The sequence below is a fragment of the Ovis canadensis genome, chromosome 9 (assembly GCF_042477335.2).
Source record: "Ovis canadensis isolate MfBH-ARS-UI-01 breed Bighorn chromosome 9, ARS-UI_OviCan_v2, whole genome shotgun sequence".
Taxonomy (NCBI): domain Eukaryota; kingdom Metazoa; phylum Chordata; class Mammalia; order Artiodactyla; family Bovidae; genus Ovis; species Ovis canadensis.
Genome location: NC_091253.1, coordinates 33004658 through 33030455, shown reverse-complemented (window position 1 = coordinate 33030455; position 25798 = coordinate 33004658). Strand labels below are relative to the sequence as shown.

The following is a 25798-nucleotide window of genomic DNA, read 5'->3' as shown; positions in this document are numbered from 1 at the left end:
ACCCAAATCTCTCACCCAATCTATCATCCAAACCATTTGCTTATACCAATATTATCTAACAAAGATGTTTCAGTTAAACAGAATTGTTTTAATACAACTAAAACATCTGCATTTTATAATAACCTCCTTGCTGTTGCAACATATGGCAGCATCAGACTACTTTATTCCAGGGCCCTCAGAGCTTCTGAGACACTTCAAAATGCTGTATCATCATAAGCAGGTTTTGGCAACTCTAAAAGCTGAAAGAAAAACAATTAATTCATTTTAATATTTAAAATAAACATAGGCCATTTGGATCATTTGGGAAGAGAGAGAGGGGATTACAAAAATTACAATAATTAGAATCTGACTCCCCAAAGAGAGATTTCCTAAAATGTAGCTTCCAGATGGAAAATTCTATAGCAGGTCCAAACAAGACATGTTCTCAGCCTGTCCCAGTCTCTTCTGAATTGGAAAAGAGTCCTCCTCCTACTTGACCACCTGATGTGAAGAGCTGACTCATTGGAAAAGACCCTTGATGCTGGGAAAGACTGATGGCAGGAGGAGAAGGGAGTAGCCCAGGATGAGATGGTTGGATAGAATCACAGACTCAGTAGGCATGAATTTGAGCAAACTCCAGGAGATAGTGGAGGACAGAGGAGGCTGATGTCCTGTGGTCCTTGGAGTTTCAAAGAGTCAGACAGAGCTTAGTGATTGAACAACAACAACAACCTCTTCCTACCAAGTTTTTTAATGGGGGTCACAATGAGCACCAGCCCTTTACTTTTATACAACAGAATTATGACAACATGACTCTCGTGTAGGTAGAAGTGAAGCCAAGAGCTGAAGTGAGAGTTCAGTATAACTCAGTGAAATAAATGTGAATCAGAAGATCTTATATTCCAGCCATTGTGCTGGATAAATACCAGAGAACCAGATGAATGAGGACGGCTGCCTTTAATCGGTCCTTACTGACCATGGAAAGAAAGAAATGGAGACTCGTAAATGTTACAGAGTGTGACAGATTCTATGAGAGAGTTGACTTTAAGACCTGTTAGAAGCATAAGGAGAGCATTTCACCTCAACCCGGGGAGGTGAAAGCAAGCTTCACAGAAGGAGGGACGGTGGAATAGAATATTCAGGTTAATATTCACTGAAATTAACAAGAGGAAGGTGAGCTTCCTGGGCTGAAAGAACCAAATGGTGTAGGGTAGGGAAACAGCCATTCAGGGAGCTAATGGCCATTTGGTTTCAGGTGTGAGGCGAGGAGGTGGAGAAGAATCCAAGGAGAGAGGAAGAGGGTTAGATCCTGGAGGAACTGTCAGGCCACGCATGGGTCTGGGTTTCATCTTGGAGGGAATGCTACCACTGAAGGGTTTTCCTGCATAGAAGGGTGATGCCAATGTCATTATCATTCTTTGTAATAGGGCTTGAGTGCATCCTCTGCCTTGGACTGAGAACTGTTCCTCCTTCATCTCACCACAACCCTGGAGAAAGGTAGAATCATTATGACCATCTTGAACCAGTGAAATTGCTCAGTCATGCCAGACTCTTTGTGATCCCTTGGACTGTAGCCTACCAGGCTCATCCATCCACGGAATTTTCATCTTACATGGAATGACCATCTTACACCCACAAAAATCAAGGTCTTTAGAGGAGGAGGGGTTTGTCTGTTTTCTCACAGTCAGGAAACACAGGAAGTAGGATTAGAATCCAGATCTTGCAGACATTGATGACTGTGCTTTTGACCCCTACAGTGTACTGGTCCTGAACAAAACTGGGCTTTGGGGATGGAGAACAGTTTAGAGAAAGAGAAGCTAGAGCCTGAGAAACCAGACATGCTTAGTATGCTCTGTGCTTGTTACAGTTGATGGCAAAAATTGTTAAAAAAAAAAAAAAAGACAAAGTCCTGTCACCCAGAAAACAGAGCCAATATAAGCTCAACGTCTTCACGCCAATCATCTAAAATAAAAATGTCAACATTTGGGCCCATGCAGTAGTTCCTTCCTGGAATTCTGCCAGCTACTATGGAAAGGAACAGGGGTGCTGTAAAGCTGAGAACCAACATCAAGGATCTTTGTTAAAAACCTAGTTTAGAAGAGACCTTGAGCAAAGAGCTTTAGTATTTGCTGGTTTCTCCTGCCTGCTTGCTCTTGACCTTAAGAACACTGCCTGCAACCTCAGGCTATCCAAGGAAAAGGCCTGATTTTCAGGACTCTGAGTCTGAAGGCTCAGAGCTCTTTCAAGTTCGCCAAGATAGGAAGAAAGTTAAGGAAACATTTCAAATTCTGGGCCATCTCATTTGAAAACCTTGCCTTCTCTGCCCATCTACCATTGAGGAAGTTCTCAGGGATAAAGGAAACCTGAGTGAGAGATCAATATCAGTGGAAAGAAATAGCATTGAATGATTCAGAGCCAGTTAGCTTTGACACTACCATGGTGAGGGCAGGGGGTGGGGTGGGGTGATGGGTGGAGGGGGGTGGAGTGGAGGGTTGTGGGGGGAAGGAGATGGTCAATATGCCAGAAATACTTTATCAGAACTGTACACACAGGACTATAACAAACTCAGAGCATATTTTATTTAATCCTCAGAACAAAGAAACTTCCACCAGAAGAGCCTCTTCTCATGCTTCATCATAAAATAATGAAGCTGACTTACAGTTTTCTATTGTTTCATATGCATCCTCTTATTGGAAGCAAACACAATGCTGAAGAAATATATTGCACCAAGTAAGGATGAGGAGCCTAAGACTGAGAGTTAAGCAGTTAAGGTGGCCCACTAGGAGGTGATATGGCAGAGGTATGAATTCTACGGGGCTCTCATGGTCCCTTAGACGGTAAAGAATCTGCCTGCAATGCAAGAGACCTGAGTTCCATCAGGAAGATCCCCTAGAGAAGGGAATGGCTACCCACCCCAGTATTCTAGTGAACTTTCCACTGCATTTGATTTGTCGCTTAGTCTCACCTTTGGGTGTTATTTTCTTCCTCCTATTATCAACTTAAGAAAAAAGAAAGGTTAGAGAGGATTGAGGAAGGTCTGTGCAGCATGTCAAATTGTTACGTCGCAAGAGACTCCCAGACAATGAACTTGAAGAATGGGAAAAGAAGAAAAGTCTTATGAATACGACGAAGCAGTCACTTTCAGTGTCTCCAATATTTCATAAACATTAAATAAAAGACTAAGTTTCCCAGACAACTTCTCCACAGTTGCAGTTCTGGTTGTGATAGTGCGTCAGGAACAGCTGATAAATTATTAATCTGCAGCACTGTCTGAACTGGCGTAGATCCCATGGAAAGAGTGATGTGCCAGTCTAGCAACTGCTCTGTTTTACAGAGCAACATAATGTATATGTGTATAGAACCTGGGAGATAGCGTGTTTATTGCGCAAAGTGATTTCGTTCTTAAAGCTATTTTTCTAAATTATTTTACAGTGATGCTCAGGGCAACTACAATAAATCTGTTATGAGGTTCCATAGGTGTTTTAGACATCAACTTAGAATTGTCCTAATTCTAAATCCTATAAAATCTATGCAGGAGCTGGAAATTCAATAATTTTTTCTGTAACCCTGGCAATAACATAGAGCACTGGGAGTTGCATTTTGTCAGGTTGCACCTTATCTGTCCGCCTCATCCATTATCAAACAGACCTGGCTTTGCTCACTTCAAAGATCCAAGTTTTACTGATGATTCGATGAGATTAAGATAAAAAATGTTCCATTTTTGAAGCTATTTTCTTTATAATTTCCCAAACCACTATTGCACAAAGTTTAAAATAACAAGCATGTATCCACAGATGTAGCTTTTTTTTTAAAAAAAGCCTTGTATGGTAGAACTAATATAGCTATTGAGCCTAGGATTCCCAAGAGTATATAAACAGTTTAAGTATAAAATATGTTCATTCTATAACCAACTTTAACATATTCCTGTTATTGCTATTTGAACATTACTTTCAGAGGCAGAGATATCCATTAATTTTTGTATATGAATAATTTAAATAGGAGAAAAATCTTTATTTTTTGAGAACTAATTTTATCTTTGAGAAACATATCATTCGAGGTCAAAGCTATTTTTTAAATCCTTATAACACCCACCTAAACAGGATGTCCAAGAAATTCCTTTATTTTAACCTCTTCCAGCTAAAACTCATGGTCTCCACTTTGCACCAAGCTGCTTTTCCTATTGCATCTCCTATCTTGGGACTGGTATCATGTTCCATAAAATTTATTGCGTATAATGATCTCTTCTGAAAATCAGGATGAGTCATTAAGAACTACACATGTGCAAGATTTTTCTCTGAGCTTCCTATAATTTGAATTGCTATGTAGTGAAAATTTTACTTGAAATAACAATTTACAGTTTGAGAAAAGAAGAATTAAAGACGAGAATATGAATGGTTTTCAGAAACCATGGCCTTTTCCACAAACACAGATGTCAGTGAAAAGCGTCAGGAAATCACTTTATATTTAGGCTCATTTTATTTCTTACGGAGAACAACTGAGTGTGGAAACTAAGATCAATTCATTTTGACCTGAGAGTCTAGCATAACTATTTCAGCGTCTGTAATCCCATGACACAGATTTTGAGACAGCACTTGCTAGGTAGGATGCGTCTGGGGAGACAAAATCTCTATGGAATTCAGAGACTGGCGAAGTGATTGCAAGGCAGAAGGTCTTTTCAGTTGGTACCTGTCTTTGGTTTTCCGTCTCCAGGCGCAGCCTGGCCTCCACACACCTCCGTGTCTCCAGGAAGGCTTGGCGCTGGGCCCGGTCTGACAGGTAACTGATGAAGATTCCAGCTGTGTTCATACACATGAATAACACTGCCTGGGCCACAACCTAGAACAGAATTACAAACATAGCCTGGTCAAGTGGTTAAAAGAAGAGCTGCCTGCAGGCAAAGAGAATAACTAAATAAACAAAAACTTCCAAGGGAGGGCTTCCCTGGTGGCTCAGTGATAAAGAATCCACCTGCCAACACGGGAGACATGGATTCGATCCCTGGGTGGGGAATCTCCCACCTGCCTCGGGGCAACTAAGCCTGTGGGCCACACCTGTGGAGCCTGTGCTCTAGAGCTGGGGAGCCTCAGCTACTGAAGCCCGCACGCCTAGAGTCTGTACTCTGCACCCAGAGAAGCCGCCGCAGTGAGAAACCTACGCACTGCAATGAAGAGTAGCCCCAGCTCGCAGCAACTATAAGAAAACCCAGACAGCAACGAAGACCCACGACAGCCCCAAATAAATAAATATAGATTTAAAAAATTTTCCAAGGCAGATCTTAAGGTAATAATCCAAATGTTTAGTAGCAGTTGAATAGAACCTGGCCCCTCATTCAGTTCTCAGGTCAACTTATTCCTACAGGCTCCATCCAGCTTAAAGCTTCTCCCTCCCTAAATCCAGATTTGAACTCAAATTTGAAACCTCAAGCAAAGCCTCCTTCCTCACTCTATCTCACTTATCCCTTCACTAGCTGAAATTTTTAATTATTTAAAGGGTTGGGGAAGCAGGTGAAAAGACGGGAAAGATTAGTAAGAAACAGGAAACCTGTTAGTTGAAAGGTACTATTGTATTTGACTTTGGTACCCAGGTTTTCTTGGGGGAGCATCCAAGGCCTGATGTTCCTAACTCAAGAGAAAATACACATTTGTCTACTGCTTTCTATTTCCCCTGCCATCACCCATCTCCCAGGTGCCAAAGTCTCTTTAACTCTTGAGTTAAACTTTGTATTTTCACATTTGAAATTGAAAGTGTTAGTCGCTCAGTCGTGCCTGACTCTTTGCAATCCCATGGATTATAGTCCACATGCTGTGTCCAGGGAATTCTCCAGGCTGGAATACTGGAGTGGGTTGCCATTTCCTTCTCCAGGGAAATTTGCAGACCCAAGGATTGAACCCGGGTTTCCTGTGTTACAGGCAGACTCTTTACCATCTGAGCCACCTAGGAAGCACGTCTGCCCCGTTCCAAACTTCTCTCTGGTGAGGAAAAGCAGGAGATTCTGGAAAGGAGTCAATACATGGAAGGAAAAAAAAATGGCATAGTAAGGCTTTCTTGATTTTTATGGCTTTAGCTTGAGGGCAGATAACATAAGGTATAGTTCGAGGGTGAAAAATTGCAACGGGAAACCCAGTTGGTCTGAAGAAGCAAAAAATAAGGCTCAGTACCTATGGCTGATTCACGCTGATGGGTGGCAGAAACCAACACAATATTATAAAGCCATTATCCTACAATTAAAAATCAATGAATAAAAACTAGTAAGGTTCAGAACAACTGCTGAAAAGTGATAGGAAAAGCCCCCAAAGAAGAGAACCAGTGAGGAAGAACATGAGGTTCCTATATACACTCTTCTCTGACTCGCATACGCACAGGGCAAACGGCAAATGATCGAGTTAATGGTAAAGAATTGAACTGAGATTTGAATCGCCATAAATAAATAACATTTAAAAAAAGAATACATAAAATATTCCTAAAGGAAACAGCATAGGAGACTTGCAGTACCGGGTAACAGAATTGTTATAAAACCATAATAATTAAGACATCCTGGTCTTTACAAGGGGATACAGAAATTGACCAGTGGATGTGAATGGAGAGCCCAGAAACCTAAACACACAAACTTGATAATAATGCATTGTAGTTCTAAGGATAAAATACGGCTTTTTCAACAAAGGGTATTAGAACAATTTGTTATTCACTTGGAAAATAAAGTAAAAGTAAATTCCTGCCTAATCCAATATATAGGAATACATTGCAAGTGGATTAACGTCTTAAATATGAAAGGCACAAATATTTTACTATTTTGATAAATTTTAAAAATTAAATGCAAAGAATACAAACCACAAAAATAGATTGATACATTTGACAAAATTAAAATTAAGCATTTCTATCCATTGAAAGATAGAAACACTATCTTTGGGATAGAAACACAATGGGAAACACTATAAGTAGAGATATTTGCAGCATTTACAACTGGTAAAAATTAATTTAAGCTCACATGAAGAACTTGTATAAATCTATAAAAATAAAAGCAATCTTATAGGATATAAAGGCAAAAGAGAAGTGGAGTATTTCAAAGACAAGAGAATATCAACATGAAAATAAGTGTAACAATTTAGGAACTATAAGTTAAAAATCCACAGACATCTACATCTACCAGGTTGGCACCAAAAAGGAAAAAAAAATAGTGGGGCATCATCAAATCGGAAAGGATGCTGTTGGCAATGTGAACTGACATTGCTACTTGGACTTTGCACACTAATCTTGAATTTGCACATCACTAGAACTGAACCTTTCCCCTTGATACCCAGAGCCATCTTTGCACAAACAGCCCAGGAAACATGCCCAAGAATGTTAAGAACAGTGTTTTTTACAAGGGCTTGAAAGTGGAAATAATCTGAATGTCCACCAACAGTAGAATGGATATTTTAGGATGTATTAAAATACTTAAATACCACTCAGTGGTGTTGATAAATCTAACTATTATTGTATGAATCAAAAATGTCTGTAGAGACTTCCCTGGCAGTCCAGTGGTTAAGAATCTGCACTTCCACTGCAGGGGGCACAGATCTGGTCCCTGGTTAGGGAACTAAAATCCTGCATGCTGTGTGATGCAGCCAAAGAATAAATAAATAAAAATAAATTTAATTAAGCATCTTAAGAAAGTAGGCTTGCCCTACCATTCTTTATCCTTGCACACTGTGCACTTATCACAATTTATATTTATTTACAAGCTTGGTTGTCTGGTACCTATTTTATCACATTGGATTATTACTTCTGATGCTATAGGATGATGTTTGTTTTACCATGTACTGATACCTGCTGCTGCTGCTAAGTCACTTCAGTTGTGTCCGACTCTGTGCGATCCCATAGACAGCGGCCCAACAGGCTCCCCCATTCCTGGGATTCTCCAGGCAAGAACACTGGAGTGGATTGCCATTTCCTTCTCCAATGTGTGAAAGTGAAGTCACTGAGTCATGTCCCACTCTCAGCAACCCCATGGACTGCAGCCCACCAGGCTCCTCCATCCATGGGATTTTCCAGGCAAGAGTATTGGAGTGGGGTGCCATTGCCTTCTCCAGTACCGATACCTAGTACCTAGCATAGTGGCTGATAAGTGCTTAAGCCCAGTGCCTGTTAAGTGCTTAAGCACAGTGCCTGTTAACTGGCACCTAGTATGTGTGCCATATTTGCTGACTGAATGAATGAATGTATGAATAGCTCTCCGCTGTACCACTCATCATTACGTACAAGACACAATGGACTAATGGTCTTAAAATACTAATAATAATGTAAAACACCCCCAAAAGAATCCTTGACAAAATTAAAAAATGTGTGGGAACTGGAAAAACCTAAAGTACCTGACTTTACAAGAGATGAAGGAGGGGGAAGCATTTCTGATAAAGGGATGCTAGCTATTAACTATGTAAATACACTACTCAAATTGCTTTATGGCTTTAATGTTATTAGCAATCAGATCCCAACTGGAATTTCCATTTGGAACTTGGAAGATGACTTAAAAGTGTACCTGAAAGAATATATGAGTTAGAATACTGGAGACATTTTTACAAAAGTGATTACAGAGGGTCACTGCACAGCCAGAAGATAATATATACCATCAGGCAACAATAATTAAAATTCTGACAATAGTGAAAACCTCAACTGAAAATTTAGTGAAATAAAATAGAAAACATAATGAGTTTGTATGCAATACATAAAGCTCAATGATTCAGTGGGAAAATAATTGTCAGCAACAGGATAATTTTTCATCTATTGAAAAAATGGATGATAGCCACCTCATAATATATATCAAAATAAATGCCAATGAAATAAAGACTTAAATGTGAAAAAGAGACTACTCAAAAAGGAAAATAACAGAGAATATTGCTCTAATCTAAGCAGAAAAGCTTGAGTTAAGTCTCAAAAATAAGTAGGTTTTTTATAAAAAGTGAAATTATTCTGACATATTGCTGGTGTAGGTGGTAAAGATTACTCATTTCTTTCCACCCAGTGACCTAACTTCTAGCCATCTATCTTAAGGAAACAATCATATATAGGATCAGAAGTTTCTGTTAAGGGATGTTCATTTATTAATGAAAAAAATAAATGGAAATAGTGTATTTTAGGAGTAGGGGAAACAGCTGAATGGCTGAAGCATGCATATATGAGATAATATAAAGTTGCATTAAGATATTTAATGACATGAGCAAACCTGTATGGTACATTAAGATATAATATTTAAAAATGTATTATAGCACTAATCTATGAAATCAATGTGATCCTAATGCCCAGTACAAAAGAAAAAAAATATATATGTACTTACATATATGTCCATGCATGTGTATAAGCGTGTGTGTGTTAAAATAGGAGGAATAGGTTATTCAGACAAGGCAGTAAAAACGGAAAAAAACAAAAACATGAGGAATCAAGATTGAGAAGAATTACACCCAAAAAGGTGAGCCTAGCATTTGGGGCTTCTTTCTTCCTAAGGGCACCTGCAAATTTCAAAGGAGGTGTCTGAGAGCTTCAGAAGCAGAGCTGAGTGTTCAAGACTCAGGAACCAGGGGAACAAAAGCTGAGAGGAAGCAAAGGTGGAGATGCTGGAGGAGAAAAGAGTCCCCAAACAACCACTTGTATATGGACTTGATCCTTGATCAGTAGTTGACCTCCCAAATATCTTTACTGTTGCATTTTAGTATCAAATAAGTATCTGACAATACTTAAAACATTGAATTATTTTTTAAAGCAAATTTTATGTAGGTACTATTCCATTATAGAAGCTGCAGATCTGTGTTTCCATGAAAGGGAGGGGTACATATTGCTATGATGTCTCAGGTTGGTTATCTTATACAATCCCTCCAACTTACAGCTCTCTCTAGATCCCTGTAAGCCCCACTTGTAAGCCACCTCTGCCCCAGAGCTGACATACTGAATGTGAGATGCTTAAGAAACATCTGTTGATCAACGTTTTGTTTTTCTTCCCTTACATATCTGTAAACTGCCATTGAGAAGTCTTCCTAACCCTTCACTACTAAATAATTTTTCTATTCAAAATTATTTATGGAGCAAGTTCTGTGTGTCAGGCTCAGTTCTCATTCTAGTGGTAGGAAACAGGTAATGAACAAATTAACCAAGGAATATTTAACACATAGGGGCTTCCCTGTTGGCTCAGTGGTAAAGAATCCGTCTGCAATGCAGGAGACGTAGGTGACATGGTTTTGATCCTGGGTCGGGAAGATCCCGTGGAGGAAGAAATGGCAGCCCACTCCAGTATTCTTGCCTGGAGAATCCCATGGACAGAGGAGCCTGGTGGGCTACAGTCTGTGGGGTCGCAGAGTCAGACATGACTGAACACGTCAAGCACATCATTTAACACATGGTGATTTGTTGTGTGTGAGATAAATGCTAAGAAGAAAAATATAGCAGCATAAGGAGGATAGACAGTGATGGAGTAAAGTTGGGACTGCTCATTTAAATGGAGTTCAGAGAAAACTCTCTGATAAGAGATATTTGTGTAAGATCTTAAAAAATGAAGAGAATCATGGAATATTTGGGAAGAGAGGTTCAGGAGGAGGAAATAGAAAGCACAAAGGCTCTGAGCTGGAGAAGCAAGAAGCCCGCTCAAGCCCATCATGAAATCCACCATGGTTGGACAGAGAGGATGGAGGCGCTTTTAGGAGACGAACCCTGAAATGTACCAAAGCGTTAGACTGTGCATGGCCTTGCACATGATAAGAATATTGACTTCAGGGACTTCCCTGGGGGGTCCAGTGGCTAACCCTCTGCACTTCCACTGCAGGGGACTCAGGTTTGATCCCTGGTTGGGAACTAAGATCACACATGTTGAACAGCGTGGCCAAAAAATTAAAAGAATACTGGCTTTTCTCTCTGTGAGACAGGAAGGCACTGGAGAGTCCTCAGTCCTGGGAGACATGACCCACCTTCCATGTTTTAAGGGTCATGCACTGGCTTCTGTGAAGAAAACAGACTCTACGAGGGGCCAAGATGACGTTATGGAGAAAAGTTACAAGGCTCTTAGAAAGGTCCAGTGAAGAGAGATTGTGGGCTTGGACCAGGGTGGCAATTGTGCAGCTGGTGCGATTGGGCCAGGCCCTGAATACATGTCAAAGGTAGAGACAAGATTCACTGATAAATGTTGTGTAGATGATGAAGAGAGGAAGTGAGAGTGACCTCCAGGAAATTACCTATTCTCACCACACATGCAAATCATTTAGGGGCTTAAAAAGATGTAGATCCCCTCGGTCCTACTCAGACCTACTGAATAAACATATACAGGAATGAGGCCTGGGAATCTTCATTTTTTAAGAATCTCCCAAAATCACTTTCTGCAGTGGGTCAATGGGTTGCCATAGGGAATCACTGCTTCATGAAAACGGTCTGAAGATCATTAATAACACTGCCTTTGACCTCCTATATATAGGTCCATCAGTCTTGCTGTAATAGGGAAGAACAAAGTTGAGTCCATATAGATCTATTTATTTTACTTTACCCTTTATATTCTCTCTCTTATATTCTCTTCTCTCTCTCTTACTTTAACCTTTATATTCTCTTGCTTTTGCTTAAGAGTTAGGAATGTTGCCTGTAGTTTAAAGTACACAGGATAGCCTATTCTCAAGGCTCTGACTTTTAAAGGTATGATGCTTTTCCACTCAAACAAGGGAAAAAAAGTAAACAGAGAGGAACATTTGGTTAGCTGGAGATTTACAGGAACATGGTGACCTGACCTATGTGGACAAAGTGTTTCTGCATCAAGAAGTTTGCCACAATCAACCTCACCCTTCCCTCACTTTGCCTTTAAAAATGCTTTGCTGAAAGCATTTCGGGGAGTTTGTGTTGGTCTGGGGCGCAAGTCATCCATTTCCTTGCATAGCCCAGCAATAAGCCTTTCTCTGATCTGAACTCTGGTGTTTTGGTATTATTTGGCTTCATTGTACGTTGGGCAGATGAACTTGAGTTCACTAACATCACTAAATTCTGGACTCCCACAGGGCAGAGACCATTTCATTGTATCTCATCTCTTAACACAGGGTTTGGCATTGTAATACTCAACAAACACTTGTCAAATCTAATTAACTTGACGGAGTCACATGAGTGAATTTCAATGACCCACCTCTTGGGTGCAGTTTTGTGATGCCTGGGAAGAGGGATGTTATCACTGTGAATGGGAAGCCCTCAACAAATTCATCCAGATAGGATGAGTCCCTCCTCACCTTCCCCATCGTCTCTTCCTCCAAGCCCTGGAGATGGAAGCCTCTCTGTGTGGGCCAGGCTGGCCCCTTCCTCCCTGGGGCGGTGTCCACAGCATGGGCACTGCTATTCGAGGCCAGGCAGTCGAGAGCTGGAAAGGCTCGCAGAGTCAGCTGCCCCATTAGACACAGGATTTGCGCTTTTATCATGGCAGCAAGATCTGTGCCATTCATTGCCAACTGGCCAGACCGGAGGAGGGAGAGAGGACTGACTCCCTGGGGATCCCCCTACCCTTCTGCATTCAAAGTTATGCCACTGGGATATGCATCTCATTTTCTCTGCAGTTCACTGTGTACAGGGAGCATTGCCACAGTCTGCAGTCCAAGCTGTTGAAGGCTAGAAGAGATGCACTTTATTATAAGAACAGGAGAAAGACTGCCTTTCCATTCATTTCTGCGTTTCCAAAAGCATCCTTTCAAGTGCTACTGTGTGTATGGAAAGACTAACTCTGGGAAAGTGACTATGGGACCTGTCCCTGTGGACAGGTTTACTTTTTTAATTTAGTAAGGATGAATTCCCTGGTGGTACAGTGGATAAGAATCTGTCTGCCAACGGAGGGGACATGGGTTTGATCTCTGGTCAGGGAAGATTCCATACACCGCTAGCGGGCAACGAAGCCCGTGTGCCACAACTGCTGAGCCTGCGTGCTGCAACTGCTGAAGCCTTTGGACCTAGAGTCCATGTTGTGTGACAAGAGAAGCCACTGCCCCAACACTAGAGAATAATCCCTGCTCAACTAGAGAAAGCCTGCGTACAAGCAAAGAAGACCTAGTTCTGGGGGTCCTGACAAAGTGAGTGGGGCAGCCACACACCAAGGGCCTTCACATCTGCCCGGTGCTGTAGCTTCTGCAACCAGAGACCTGGGTTTGCACTTCTTGTCGCCCCCATTTAATAGGCACACGACCACAGGCATATGGCCACTTTTTGCCTTTTGAACTTTCTCATCTGAACAATGGGAATAAAACTTCACCACATAGAAGTACATACATGTATAGCTATATATTTATGTCTAAGAGATGGTGAAGGATAGGGAAGCCTGGCGTGCTGCAGTCCGTGAAGTTGTAGAGTCGGACACGACTTAACCACAGAACAATGAACAATAAATATTTACATGATATATATATGAATATGCATAGCAGGTAACAGATATCCAATAAGTGTTGTATATATAACCATGAGGTTATTTCCCCCCAAATTCTAGTGTACAGTGCAATATATATTTTTTATCTCTGAATAAAGGATGCATTACAAATTACTATTCTAGTTGGTTTCTCTTCCTGTTTTCTTGAGAAAGAAGCTGCCCGCTAAATCAAGCACTGAAAATCATTCTGTGAGGATGCAGTATGCTGCTCCCGCTGCTGCTGCTAAGTCACTTCAGTCGTGTCCGACTCTGTGCGACCCCATAGACAGCAGCCCACCGGGCTCCCCCATCCCTGGGATTCTCCAGGCAAGAACACTGGAGTGGGGTGCCATTGCCTTCTCCAATGCATGAAAGGGAAAAGTCAGGTGCCATTGCCCTCTCTATGATGCCAAAAATGAAAAGGTCATAGGTATAATCCCGAATGTTCCTAGTTCTCTTTAGTTTGACTTTGAGGATGTTGTCTCTTTGAGTTTATATGAATGGGTTTGAGCACATTTCTTGAGTTAACCAATCCTACATCATATTTCTTATTCAAGCTTCAGGGGTGTTCTGAACACAGGAGAAAAAGATTTTCTCCCTTCAGGTTCAGAAATCACCCAGAGGACCATAAAGTATTAACATCTCTTGTATTTACGCTAATTTACAAAGAATGTTTCTGCTCACTGTTTACTATGTAGAGAAGGTAGTTGGGGGAATTATGGAGTCATTCAATCCCATCTCCACCTTTCACCCCTGGGTGACCCAGGCAAGTCACTCCCCTCACTAAGGGCGTGGATATTAAATGGTTTGGTTTGCTTTTCTCTGTAGCACTTAGCAGTTTAGCCCAGTGGTTGAGGATCTGGGTTCCCAATGAGTGAGTGAAAGTGAAAGTTGCTCAGTCGTGTCTGACTCCTTGTGAACCCACAGGCTGTAGCCCACCAGGCTCCTCTGTCCATGGAATTCTTCAGGCAAGAATACTGGAGTCGGTTGCCATTCCCTTCTCCAGGGGATCTTCCTGACCCAGGGACTGAACTCAGATCTCCTGTGTTACAGGCAGATTTTTTTTACCATCTGAGCCATCCGAGTTTCCAATAATGCCACTTATTTGTTATGTAATCTTGGCCCAGTTAGTTAATACAGCCCTCATTTATAACGGAGGAATGCCCTCCTAAAGATGCTGTTGTATAAGTAATGATAGCAATCAGCAAAAGGCTTATAAGACAATCATTGCTCACTATGTGTTGACTGAGGTCATGGTTATTATTATTATTGCTTTCATTGTGTGTTCTATCACAAGAATGACTCATGGAGGGTCTGAGCAGGTAAGCAACCTGGGAAGCTTTGTGTTTGAGAAAGATGTTCAGCAATACAGCAGGAGGAAGAGTTACCACTCTCTGTGAGTTAAGGACTCAGAGAAGACTGGGATGGGGGCGATTAGGAGGCTCCATGGGCTCAGCTGAGCCAACTGGAGGCACAAAGGTACCACTGCCAGCATCCTCTGCCAGGGTCGTGGGTTCTTCTTACAGCTGTCAACCTGAGACCAAGCTTCCTACTTGTCCTTTATAATAATACATACTGAATTAGGAGAAGAAATTATAGGTAGTACATAATGAAATTAAAAAAAAATAACAGAGCATTAAACTAGTAAACTTAAGAGCATATCTAAGGGGAAAAAATGATGCTGGCATGCTGAATTCCGAGGGCGTATGATAGCATGATGAATTAAATGATGAAAAAAGTACATAAAAAACTCTGAGTTCCGTGAGAAATGACAAAATAATGAGGGGAAAAGGCAGTCTTTTCAGATGAGAACAAGAAGAGAGAATTATTCTGAAAAACAATTAAACAAATAAGAAGAGTATAAGATTTTTTTTAAAAAAATGGATTAAACAAAACTCTGACATTAAGGAGGAACTAAAAATGTTAAAGGCTAAAAACAGGAAGGACTGGAGGTGAGGAAAAATAAATGATTAAACCCTTCAACAATAGATAAGGTAAGATGATGAAGTTAAATTTTTTAAAAATATCAGAAGTATAACAAGCAGTAGCTCAAAATTTAAACTAAATTATGCTCATGCAAAGCAACTTAAGATACTAGCCCATTTACAATGTTTATTTCACAGTATTCAGAGAAAGGGACAAACCAAGTGGCCAGTAATGTTCCAACAGTGTTTTCCAGGCTCAGGTAACTCTATCCTTAGCATCTCCTGCTTCTTTGCAAGAGAGGGAATGTGAGGAGAGCTTCCTTTTACACACTCCAACTGTGTACCAGATACTGAGCTTTGGCCTTTACGTATGCTATTTTATAGCAACCTAAAGGAGCTTCCATGGTGGCTCAGATGGCAAAGAATCTGCCTGCAATGCAGAAGACCCTGTGTTGGGAAGAGTCCCTAGAGAAGGGAATGGCAACCCACTCCAGTATTCTTTCCTGGGGGATTCCATCGATAGAGGAGCCTGGTGGGCTACACTCCATTGGGTCGCAAAGAGTTGGACATGACTGACCAACTAACAGACTTGGTCTTATTAGCTCCATTTCACGGAAATGAAAAATACGACTCAGAGAGGTTAAGTAATTACCCAAGGCCACAGAGCTAGGAAGTGGCACTAGCATGACCAATTGGTCTTGGTTTTCTTGGAGCACAGAACTTTGCTTTAAAACCTGGATGGTCCTGGGAAAACCAGAAGGAGTTTTCCTAGCATGCTTTCTGTACAGCCTCCTTGCCATCTACCCCAGTGGTCCCCAACCTCTTTGGCACCAGGGACCGGTTTCACAGAAGACAATTTTTTCACGGTTGATGGGGAGCTGGTTTGGGGATGATTCAAGCACATTACATTTATTGTGCACTTTATTTCTGTTATTACCACATCAGCTCCATCTAGGATTATCAAGCTTTAGATCCCAAAGTTTGGGGATCCATGATCTATTCAATTCACAGAGCTCAAGACTCAGCCTGGTCCTCACCGCATGTAGAAGCAACTTTCCTCTTTGTTTTCTGCTCTGTGGGACTGTATCTCATACAGTCATCTATCATTGCTCAAATGGTGGTGATCTGTCTCATCCGCTGTCAACTCTACATTCCCAGGGCCTTGCCTAGTGCTTACACTTAACCTGTGTGCATGTGTGTGTGTGCATGTGTGTGCATGTGTGTGTGTGCATGTGTGCATGTGTGTGTGTGTGTGTGTGTGTGTGTGTGTGTGTGTTAGCCTCTCAGCGGTGTCTGACTCTTTGTGATTCCCTGGACTGTAGCCCACCAGGCTCCTCTGTCCCTGGGATTCTACAGGCAAGAGTACTGGAATGGGTAGCCATTCCCTTCTCCAGGAGATCTTCCCCACCCAGGGATCAAACCTGGGTCTCCAGCATTGCAGGCAGATTCTTTACTATTTGAGCCACCAGGGAAGCCTGCTCCTCATTCATTCTTAGAGGCAACAAATATTTACTGAGTGCCTCCAATATGTGAGGCAGCATGCTAAAGATGGACCAAAGAAACATAGGCCCTGCCCACATGAAATATACAGACTCTTAACACTTCAGGCCTTTGGGATATGTTGGTTGAATGAATGGATGAGCTTGGTTGTGGACAGACTAAAGGGATGTGAGCTGTTCAGCTTCTTGCCTTCCCTTAGGGGATGCCTCAGTCAAAGATTCTCAAGACCTTTTTTTTTTTTCTGGCCGTGCGCTGTGTGGTTTGCAGGCTCTTAGTTCCCCAACCAGGGGTGGAAAAAATGCCCCCTATAGTGGAAGCGTGGAGTCCTAACACTGAACTGCCAGCGAAGTTCATGAGGCAAATTTTCATGGATACCCAAGGGAAGAAAGAAAGTGTCTGTTCTCAGTTGTCCCCCTTCAATTATCCAGGAAGCTTCTATGGTTTAGGATTTTAGAGTTTGGGAGTCAGAATTTAACCCCAACACTCTACCTCTGAGAGCCTCTGAGTCTATTTTGGTTTTTAACAGAAGTGACTATTGATGACCTATTATACATGTTCTAGGCACTATCCTGGGCTCTGGGGATACAGAACAAGTCTCTTCTGCCTGAAGCTTATATTCCAGTGAACTTACTATTCACATGCAAAAGAATAAAGGAATCCCTATGATCTAGGGTTATTGAAAAGATAAAATGACACACAAAACTTACTCTCAAAGTTACTATAGCTTAGCAGTCATAGAAGAATCATCATAGGTGATGATTCTCTGTGAGTAGTTATAAAGGTTGAGGGAGGCTGACTTCCCAGGTGGTCCAGTGGTTAAGACTCTGTGCTTCCACTGCAGAGGGTGTGGCCAAAAATTTTTTTTTTAAAGGGGGGCTGGGGAGGCAGTTGCTATACATAAAGAACTACTTAGCATTTACACAGTCAGTTCAGTCCAATTCAGTAGCTCAGTCGTGTCCGACTCTTTGCAACCCCAGGGACTGCAGCACACCAGGCTTCCCTGTCCATCACCAACTCCTGGAGCTTACTCACACTCATGCCCATCAAGTTGGTGATGCCATCCAACCATCTCATCCTCTGTCATCCCCTTACCCTCCTGCCTTCAATATTTCCCAGCATCAGTGTCTTTTCTAGAGAGTCAGTTCTTCACATCAGGTGGTCTAAGTGTTAGAGTTTCAGCTTCAGCATCAGTCCTTCTAATGAATATTCAGGACTGATTTCCTTTAGGATAGACTGGTTGGATCTCCTCACAATCCAAGGGACTCTCAGAGTCTTCTACAACACCACAGTTCGAAAGCATCAATTCTTCAGGCTCAGCTTTCTTTATAGTTTAATTCTCACATCCATACATGACTACTGGAAAAACTACAGCTTTGACTAGATGGACCTTTGTTGGCAAAATAATGTCTCTGATTTTTAATATGTTATCTAGGTTGATCATAGTTTTTCTTCCAAGGAGCAAGCAGTCACCATCTGCAGTGATTTTGGAGCACCCCCCCAAATAAAGTCTTTCTCTGTTTCCATTGTTTCCCCATCTATTTGACATGAAGTGATGAGGGACTGGATGCCATGATCTTAGTTTTTTGTGAATGTTGAGTTTTAAGCCAACTCTATTTTACACAATAAACACCCCAAAATTGCCACTAGTATAGAAGTTTTCACATAGGCTGCCTTCAGAGAAAGGCAGTGGGCTGAGACTAAGGAGGAGTCATTGGGATTTGGTTCTCTCTCTCTTCTTTCTCCCGTATGTGCTCCCTGGCTCGTAGTCATAGAGGATATCCTGGGGTTCTCTAGATCAGTTTTTTGCCCTAAAGAGCTGCCCTTTTGTGCCCCTCTCTATGCTGATGTCTCTGGGTGGTATCAGGTCTCTTCATCTTCAGTTTCCATTTGGGTTCTTCCATGGCTAGTTCAGGAAGGAGCCAGAAAGACAGTAAGAGAGAGAGACTGGGGCAAGTCCTCATTCTGCAGCAGCCTGGGCAAAGACTGTGTTCCTGTGTAACTAATATGACAGCTCTCCCCAGGTTTTGATAACACCACCCCTCTCCTTGCCCCATCAGATCTCTGGTGTGGAAACAGTGTTCTCTGTGTCTCATCATGCTTTGTAGCTCCCTCAATCTGATCCTGGGGCTTCCCAAGTGGCACAGTGGTAAAGAATCTGCCTGCAAATGCAGGAGACCCAAGAGATGTGAGTTCGATCCCTGGCTTGGGAAGATCCCCTGGAGGAGGACATGGCAACTCACTTCAGTATTCTTGCCTGGGAAATCCCATGGACAGAGGAGCCTGGTGGGCTACAGTCCATATAGTTGCAAAGAGTCAGAAAGGACTGACTGACTGAGCTGGCATGCACGAAATCCTATCCCAAACATTTGTTTGATTGACAGTGGAACCAAGAATATGTCTGATGCCAAAATCCATTCCTTATCACTATGCTCAATCCTCCCCTGCAGAATACTCAGCCCTCCTAACTTTAGGACTCACAAACACTTCCTTGAATATCTTAGTTAAAGATGGCATCATCAAAGAATTCTTATTAATATTAATATCAATTAATATCAATATTAATGGATTTTTTTTTAGGAGGAGATGCTTTTTCTGGAGGCTTGACCACATCAACCAACTCAACTGTTACTTTGCAAGGAAAATCAGGAGCTAAGTCTAGGTGCAGAGTTTTGTCATATGTGCCCAGAGTATTGGAGGAAGCTTCTCCACTGGACTCTGAGTTTTATATGGAGTTTTAAATTATAACCTAGCAGACTTTTCTCATTTGTACATTTAGCTTCTCTGTATTGCAATTACGAGTTGGGGGTAAGAAAGAAGAACAAAGAGAGAGAGGGAGAGAGGTGGGGAAAGAAAAGGTAAGGGAAAGGAAGGGAGGGGAAAAGAAGAGAGAGAAGAAAAAACCTAGATCGCATATTAAAAAGCAGAGACATCACTTTCTCAACAAAGGCCTGTATAGTCAAAGCTATGGTTTTCCCAGTAGTCATATATGGATATGAGACCTGGACCATAAAGAGGGCTGAGTGCTAAAGAATTGATGCTTTTGAGCAGTGATGCTGGAGAAGACTCTTGAGAGTCCCTTGGACTACAAGGAGATTAAACCAGTCAATCCTAAAGAAAATCAACCCTGGATATTCATTGGAAGGACTGATGCTAAAGCTGAAGCTCTAATACTTTGGCCACCTGATGTGAAGAACTGACTCATTGAAAAAGCCCCTGATGCTGGGCAAGATTGAGGGCAAGAGAAGAAGGGGGTCGCAGAGGATGAGATGGCTGGATGGCATCACTGACTCAATAGACATGAATCTGAACAAACTCTGGGAGACAGTGAAGGACAGGGAAGCCTGGCGTGCTGATGCTCATGGGGTCTCAAAGAGTTGGGCACGACTGAGCAACTGGTTTCAGCATGGTGTCTGTTCATGAGCACGTGGTGGGAGAGGACAAGGATTTACAGCCTGTCTCAGTCTGTGGCCCCCACCCAATCCGACTGGATGTGCCAGTAGGTTTAAAATTACATCTCTGTCACACATCATAGCTCTAAACACAAGCCAGCTGCTTCATCTGGCCTCGACCATTCCAGAGTAAAACTTGCCTATGTTGGCTTATGGAGGTAGGATACATCCTCCTTTTGGCATTTAACAGATTTTTTTTTTTTTTTTTTACAGCCTGACTTTTGACTACGTTGTTCGCTTTAAAACCAAACCTCAGTGTAAGCTGTGATTCCAGAGTAGGTTTCATCCAAGTAGTAGATGTTGCATTGTGACACGTGTAGCAGAAAATACGGAAATGAACAAAACAAGTAGAGATGGGAAAAGTCAGAGTCTGGATGCCCACAGCTCCTGGAGCTGGCAGGTGAATAATAAATGTTTCTTTGAATGAAAAGAAAGGAATGAATGACTCATCTGAGTCAGGAGAGACTCAGGTGTCCTTTTTGAAAAGACTCTCGATGCAAAAGGCACAGGGCATTTTGCAGCACTGTGTTAGAAATGAAGCCTATAAATATTCACAGGCAGGCAAATCAGATATGTTTTGAAGACCCAAGTGGACACTGATTCAATTCTCTTCTCTCTCCATCTAGGGCCTGTCAGGCATCGCATCTCAAGTGCTTTATGGATGTGGCTAGGAGGAGGCAAAGGGTCAGCTGGGGAATGTGAGACTCGAATGAATTGCTCCCTTGCTTGGATGGACCCTCCTGGTCGGGTCACTGGCGGGTCACTGATGAAATGTCGCCTTTTGTCACATTCTCCTTTCCTGACACACAGGACATGGAAGAGCTGGGAATCTGCTTTAGCTACCTGTAAGAGTGCTTTCTCTCAGGACTTCCCTGGTGGTCCAGTGGTTCAGAATCTGCCTTGCAATTCAGGGGGTGAAGGTTCAATCCCTGGTCAGGGAACTAAGATCCCACACCCTGAAGAACAACTAGAGAGTCTGTGCTCTGCAACGAAAGATCCCACAGAATGCAACTAAGACCTGGCACAGGCCAGACGAAAAAAAAGGGGTTCTTCTTCCAGAGTTAGCTTCAAAAATTTAAAAGATGGAGGTGATGGTATGAGCCTGGGTGGTTTTGCTTAGCTTGGACATAGATGCATGTGTGGGGGTCTGGCCTGTGGAGAATATTAAACACGTCTCCAGTGGTGTCGTGTCAGACCCCGGGATGTCCTTTGTGACAGAAGGGGTGTGAGAATGGGCACAGGATGGCAGGATCCAGTGGTTGCATCACTCCCAGGAGCTGAGGGAGCCCTGGATTGAATAAGGGAACACCTTGGTGTCATTTGGTAGTCAACCTCTCCAAAGGTGGGACGCCACTCTCCAGGATGCAGTGGACACTTCAAAGGCATGATGCTAAGCCCTGGTAGGTGGGGTGCATGAGTCCGAGAAATAAAGCGGGGAAGCAGGAGTGACCCCACTTACCGTCTCTCCCAGTGACCCACCTGGGGAGCCTGAAACCGGGAGTGCTATAGCTTTAGAGTTCCAGCTTTCCACTGGGTGAAAACTTCTACCAGGCGACAGACTACAGTCCTGCAAACTACAAAATCTGGCATGTTGGGCTCATCACGCCAAGGAACCAGCAGACAAGCAGAGTCATCATTCAGGCAGGAATTCTATCCTGGCCTAGCAAAGGCATGGTGCCCAGAGGCTCAGAGGCCTGAAGGGTTAGAAACGGGACCATGCCATCAGGTGAACCACCAAGAGATGCTAAACCACCAAGAGATGTAAACCACTGCCAGAGATGCCAGCTGACGGAGAGGGGAATCTAGAACACAGACAAGAGGAGGGACACCATGTGTATCGGTTGGGCCCCCAAGACCAGCTGCCACAGTGGAAACTGATTTGTCTCAGGCACTGCCCTCTTCTAAGCTTGCCCAGGAAAGACAGGCTCACCAGGGTCATAGAGAAACTGCTCTCAGAACTTATGCAAAGATGTAGACCCCAGGGGCACAAGGAGTGAACTGTGGTGGGTCTTGGGATGAGCCATTAGGTCTCCCTCTAGGAACCAGGCACATATTCTCCTAGGATTCCTGCCAAGGGCTGGCATCATTCTTTGAGAATCAACTCAGCTGAGAGGGCCTCCTCACCCAAGGTCACTCTCTAAGACCAATGAACTTGGAGGTATAAATGCTCATAACTTCAGCTCAGAAACATCATCCTGGCTTCAGAATTCCCCATGGACTTCTCAGGTTAAGACTCTGCACTTCCATCACAGGGTGCACAGGTTCGATGCCTGGTTGGGGAACTAAGATCCTGAATGCCACATGAATCAGCCGAAAACAAACAAACTCCCCATGGAATTACTGAGGTTGCTGATGAAATTGATTCACAGCTCAATTTGTCCCTTTGTCTAGTTTTACTTTCTTCTCTTCCCTTCCAAGGGAGCTAATTCCTAAAGTACCCCTTAATAAACTCCCAACATTCATCCACCTCTCGGTCTGGGACCCAACTGGTAATAACCAGAAAGTATTCAGAACCCTCAAGAATGCTGTCAGCCTCCTATATTGGTTGAACAAATAAATTTGTTCAATGAATGATTTAAATAATGAGTGTATTTTGCCATCCAGACCACTAGATGGATGATGATTTGATCATGTCATAGAGAGTTCTCTTCTTTCTTCACCTATTTTATATTTACTGAGGCCCAACAACGACCTGCAAAGTGTAGTGAAAGCTGCTCAGTTGTGTTCGACTCTTTGTGACCCCTGGGCTACTCAGTCCATGGAATTCTCCAGGCCAGAATACTGGAGTGGGTAGCCTTTCCCTTCTCCAAGGGATCTTCCCAAGGTCCCTCACTTTGGGGATAGAACCCAGGTCTCTCACTTTGCAGGCGAATTCTTTACCAGCTGAGACTTAAGGGAATCCCAAGAATACTGGAGTGGGTAGCCTATCCCTTCTCCAGCAGATCTTCCTGATCCAGGAATCGAACCGGGGTCTCCTGCACTGCAGGCGGATTCTTTACCAACTGAGATATCAGACAATGACCTAGACACTGTTTTATTTTATTAAAAAAAATTATTGTTGGAGTATGGTTGATTCACAACGCTGTGTTAGCCTCAGGTATACAGCAAGTGAACCAGCCCCCCTCCACCACAAATATATACATATGCATGCATTCTTTTCCAGATTCTTTTCCCATATAGGCCACCTCAGAATACTGAGTACAGTTCCCTGTGTTATACAATAGGTCCTTATTAGTTATCCACTTTCTACGTGGTAGTGTGCACATGCCAAGCCAATCCCCATTTCCCAATCCACCATGTCCCCTCGTTTTCCTTCTGGTAACCAAAAGCTTGATTTCAAAAGCTGTGAGTCTGTTTCTATCTTGAAAGCAAGTTCATTTGTACCCTTTTGTAAAAAAAAAAAAAATCCACATATAAGTGACATTAGATGCCATCTGTCCCTGTCAGTCTGGCCCACTTCACCGAGGATGATAATATTTACGTCCATCCATGTTGCTGCAAATGGCATCATTCCACTCTTTTCCATGGCTGAGTAACATTCTGTCATATATATGTACCACACCTTTCCCATCCATTCCTCTGTTGATCAGCATCTAGGTGGCCTCCACATCTATTTTAGAGTCTCATGGCAAATAAGACCTTCTCTCAGGGCCCTTCCTTATGGAACACTCTGTAGGAACTTTAATTTAGATCAAATAGTTCAGGAAAAACCTCTCTAGGGGTGGAAAGTTTAAAGGAAACCTGAAGAATGAGGAGGAGTTGGCCAATAAAGAGGCAAGCAACAACTACCCCAGGCAGAGGGCAAGCAGAGAGGGTGACCCAATAGTAAGTGAGGTAGGGGGAGAGCAAGGGCAGAGGGCTTCTTGCTGATGCTCTATAGCTTGTTTCAGCCTGGTGCTCTGGGGTCGAGCCACTTCTAGGTCACGGTGAAAACCACAGAAGATGGTTTTTCCAATATATCTCTGCCCTGAGACTCTCTCTTCCTGCGATTTGAGATCAGAACTACCCTTTCTTCTCCAGCCTCCCCCACCGTCTCCTCCTTCCCCTCCCTCCAGAGCAGATGGCGCTGTCAAGGAGGTGGTGGTAGCAGTTCCCAGGGAAGTTTTTGGTGTGAGCCTGAAGGAGGTGTTGTGTAACATGATGGTTACTATGGCAAGTTTTATTGGGTAATCGGGTTTGAAGAAACATTTTGATTCATCATTAGCTACTGAGCTAAAATTAGTGCCTCACCAAGAGCCTGTTTTCTCTTAAAATGTGTCTGCTGTTCTGATAAAGTGCAGTATACACCAAAAATTGGAGCATTTTCTCAAGTCACCTAAATCTTGATCTTGACTCCTTCAAAGAAGGCCCAATTATCATCTGCATTACTTCACAAAAAGGCATGTTTGTTGTTATGGATGAATATAGTATTGACTTAGATGAAAAAAAAAAAAAAGAGTCCATTATGTCCAAGTTGAATAGCCCAATTCATAGAGAGGATAACTTTATAGGGAATAACTTTATAAAGTTCCTCAACTACACAATTTTACAGGCAGGGGATAAAGCCAGTTTTCCAGCATTTCTTTTATCAGATGAGTATACAGAATAGAGTGGTTGAAATATAGCAATCTACCAAAGGACAAACACTGGTTAACCTCTGTAGCAGAGAACAGACATTGCTAATCTGTGGCACTAGTGGTAAAGAACATGCCTGCTAATGCAGGAGACAGAAGAGACGTCGGTTTGATCCCTGGGTCAGGAAGATCTCCAGGAAGAGGACATGACAATCCACTCCAGTATTCTTGCCTGGAGAATCCCACGGACAAGGAGCCTGGCAGGCTACACTCCATAGGGTCGCAAAAGAGTCAAACACGACCAAAGTGACTTATCACAAGCACAGAATCTGTTGCCAAGAGTTTAGTTTACTCTCACTTTTCCAAGTTTACCCATTTAATGTTTGAATCAAATAAAATATTCTTCAAACATTGAAGTCCATGGTGGTTATGAGTAAGTGCCGTGTGTTTGGGTCTATAAGGCTGAGCTATATACCTTGTGACACATTAGGCAGTAAAAATATAACAGAAGCCAAGAACATGAAGTGTCTCCAGCCCATGGTGACTCATACCTAACGCCATCCTGTTTGCAATTTTTTTTTCATATTATTCTATGTTTGTCTCTTAATTCTGCTACTGAGCACAGCTAAGCCTATTTTGCCAGCTTTAGGAAGTGGGACAACTAACTTTCCAGGATCGCCGCAAGATAAAAAGAGGTCACCTAAGGACAAACCCCACCATGCTGTCGGCTACACTAACCTAGGAGTACAAAGATCTGCCTTTGGGATTTGAATTCTCAACTTTGCCCCTTACCTAAATGTGGGGAGATGGAGCTTTAAAAATGTCTCTAAGCTTCAGGCTCCTCACATGTCAAGTGGGGATAATAACTGTACCTACTTCATAGGTTTTTGTGATGGAGAGAAGTGATTACATGGATCCCTTGGCATACAATGATCAGTTAGTACCCGCCAGCTGTTACCATCAAGTCATTTCTTTTTCTCAGCTAGACTGTATGTTCCTTTGCGTGTGTGCTGAGTT

The 25798-nt window shown here is 42.6% G+C and overlaps 1 protein-coding gene across 4 annotated transcripts in view; it reads right to left on the bottom strand.

Annotated features, from left to right (window-relative positions):
• The window catches only part of ADCY8 (adenylate cyclase 8), a 233412-nt gene that overhangs the window by 181144 nt on the left and 26470 nt on the right, over positions 1-25798 (bottom strand). For all 4 annotated transcript variants that reach the window (XM_069600951.1, XM_069600950.1, XM_069600952.1 and 1 more), the window contains exon 2: positions 4666-4815. In XM_069600951.1, coding sequence (XP_069457052.1) covers positions 4666-4815 — 150 coding nt within the window. The remainder of the gene's footprint in view (positions 1-4665; positions 4816-25798) is intronic.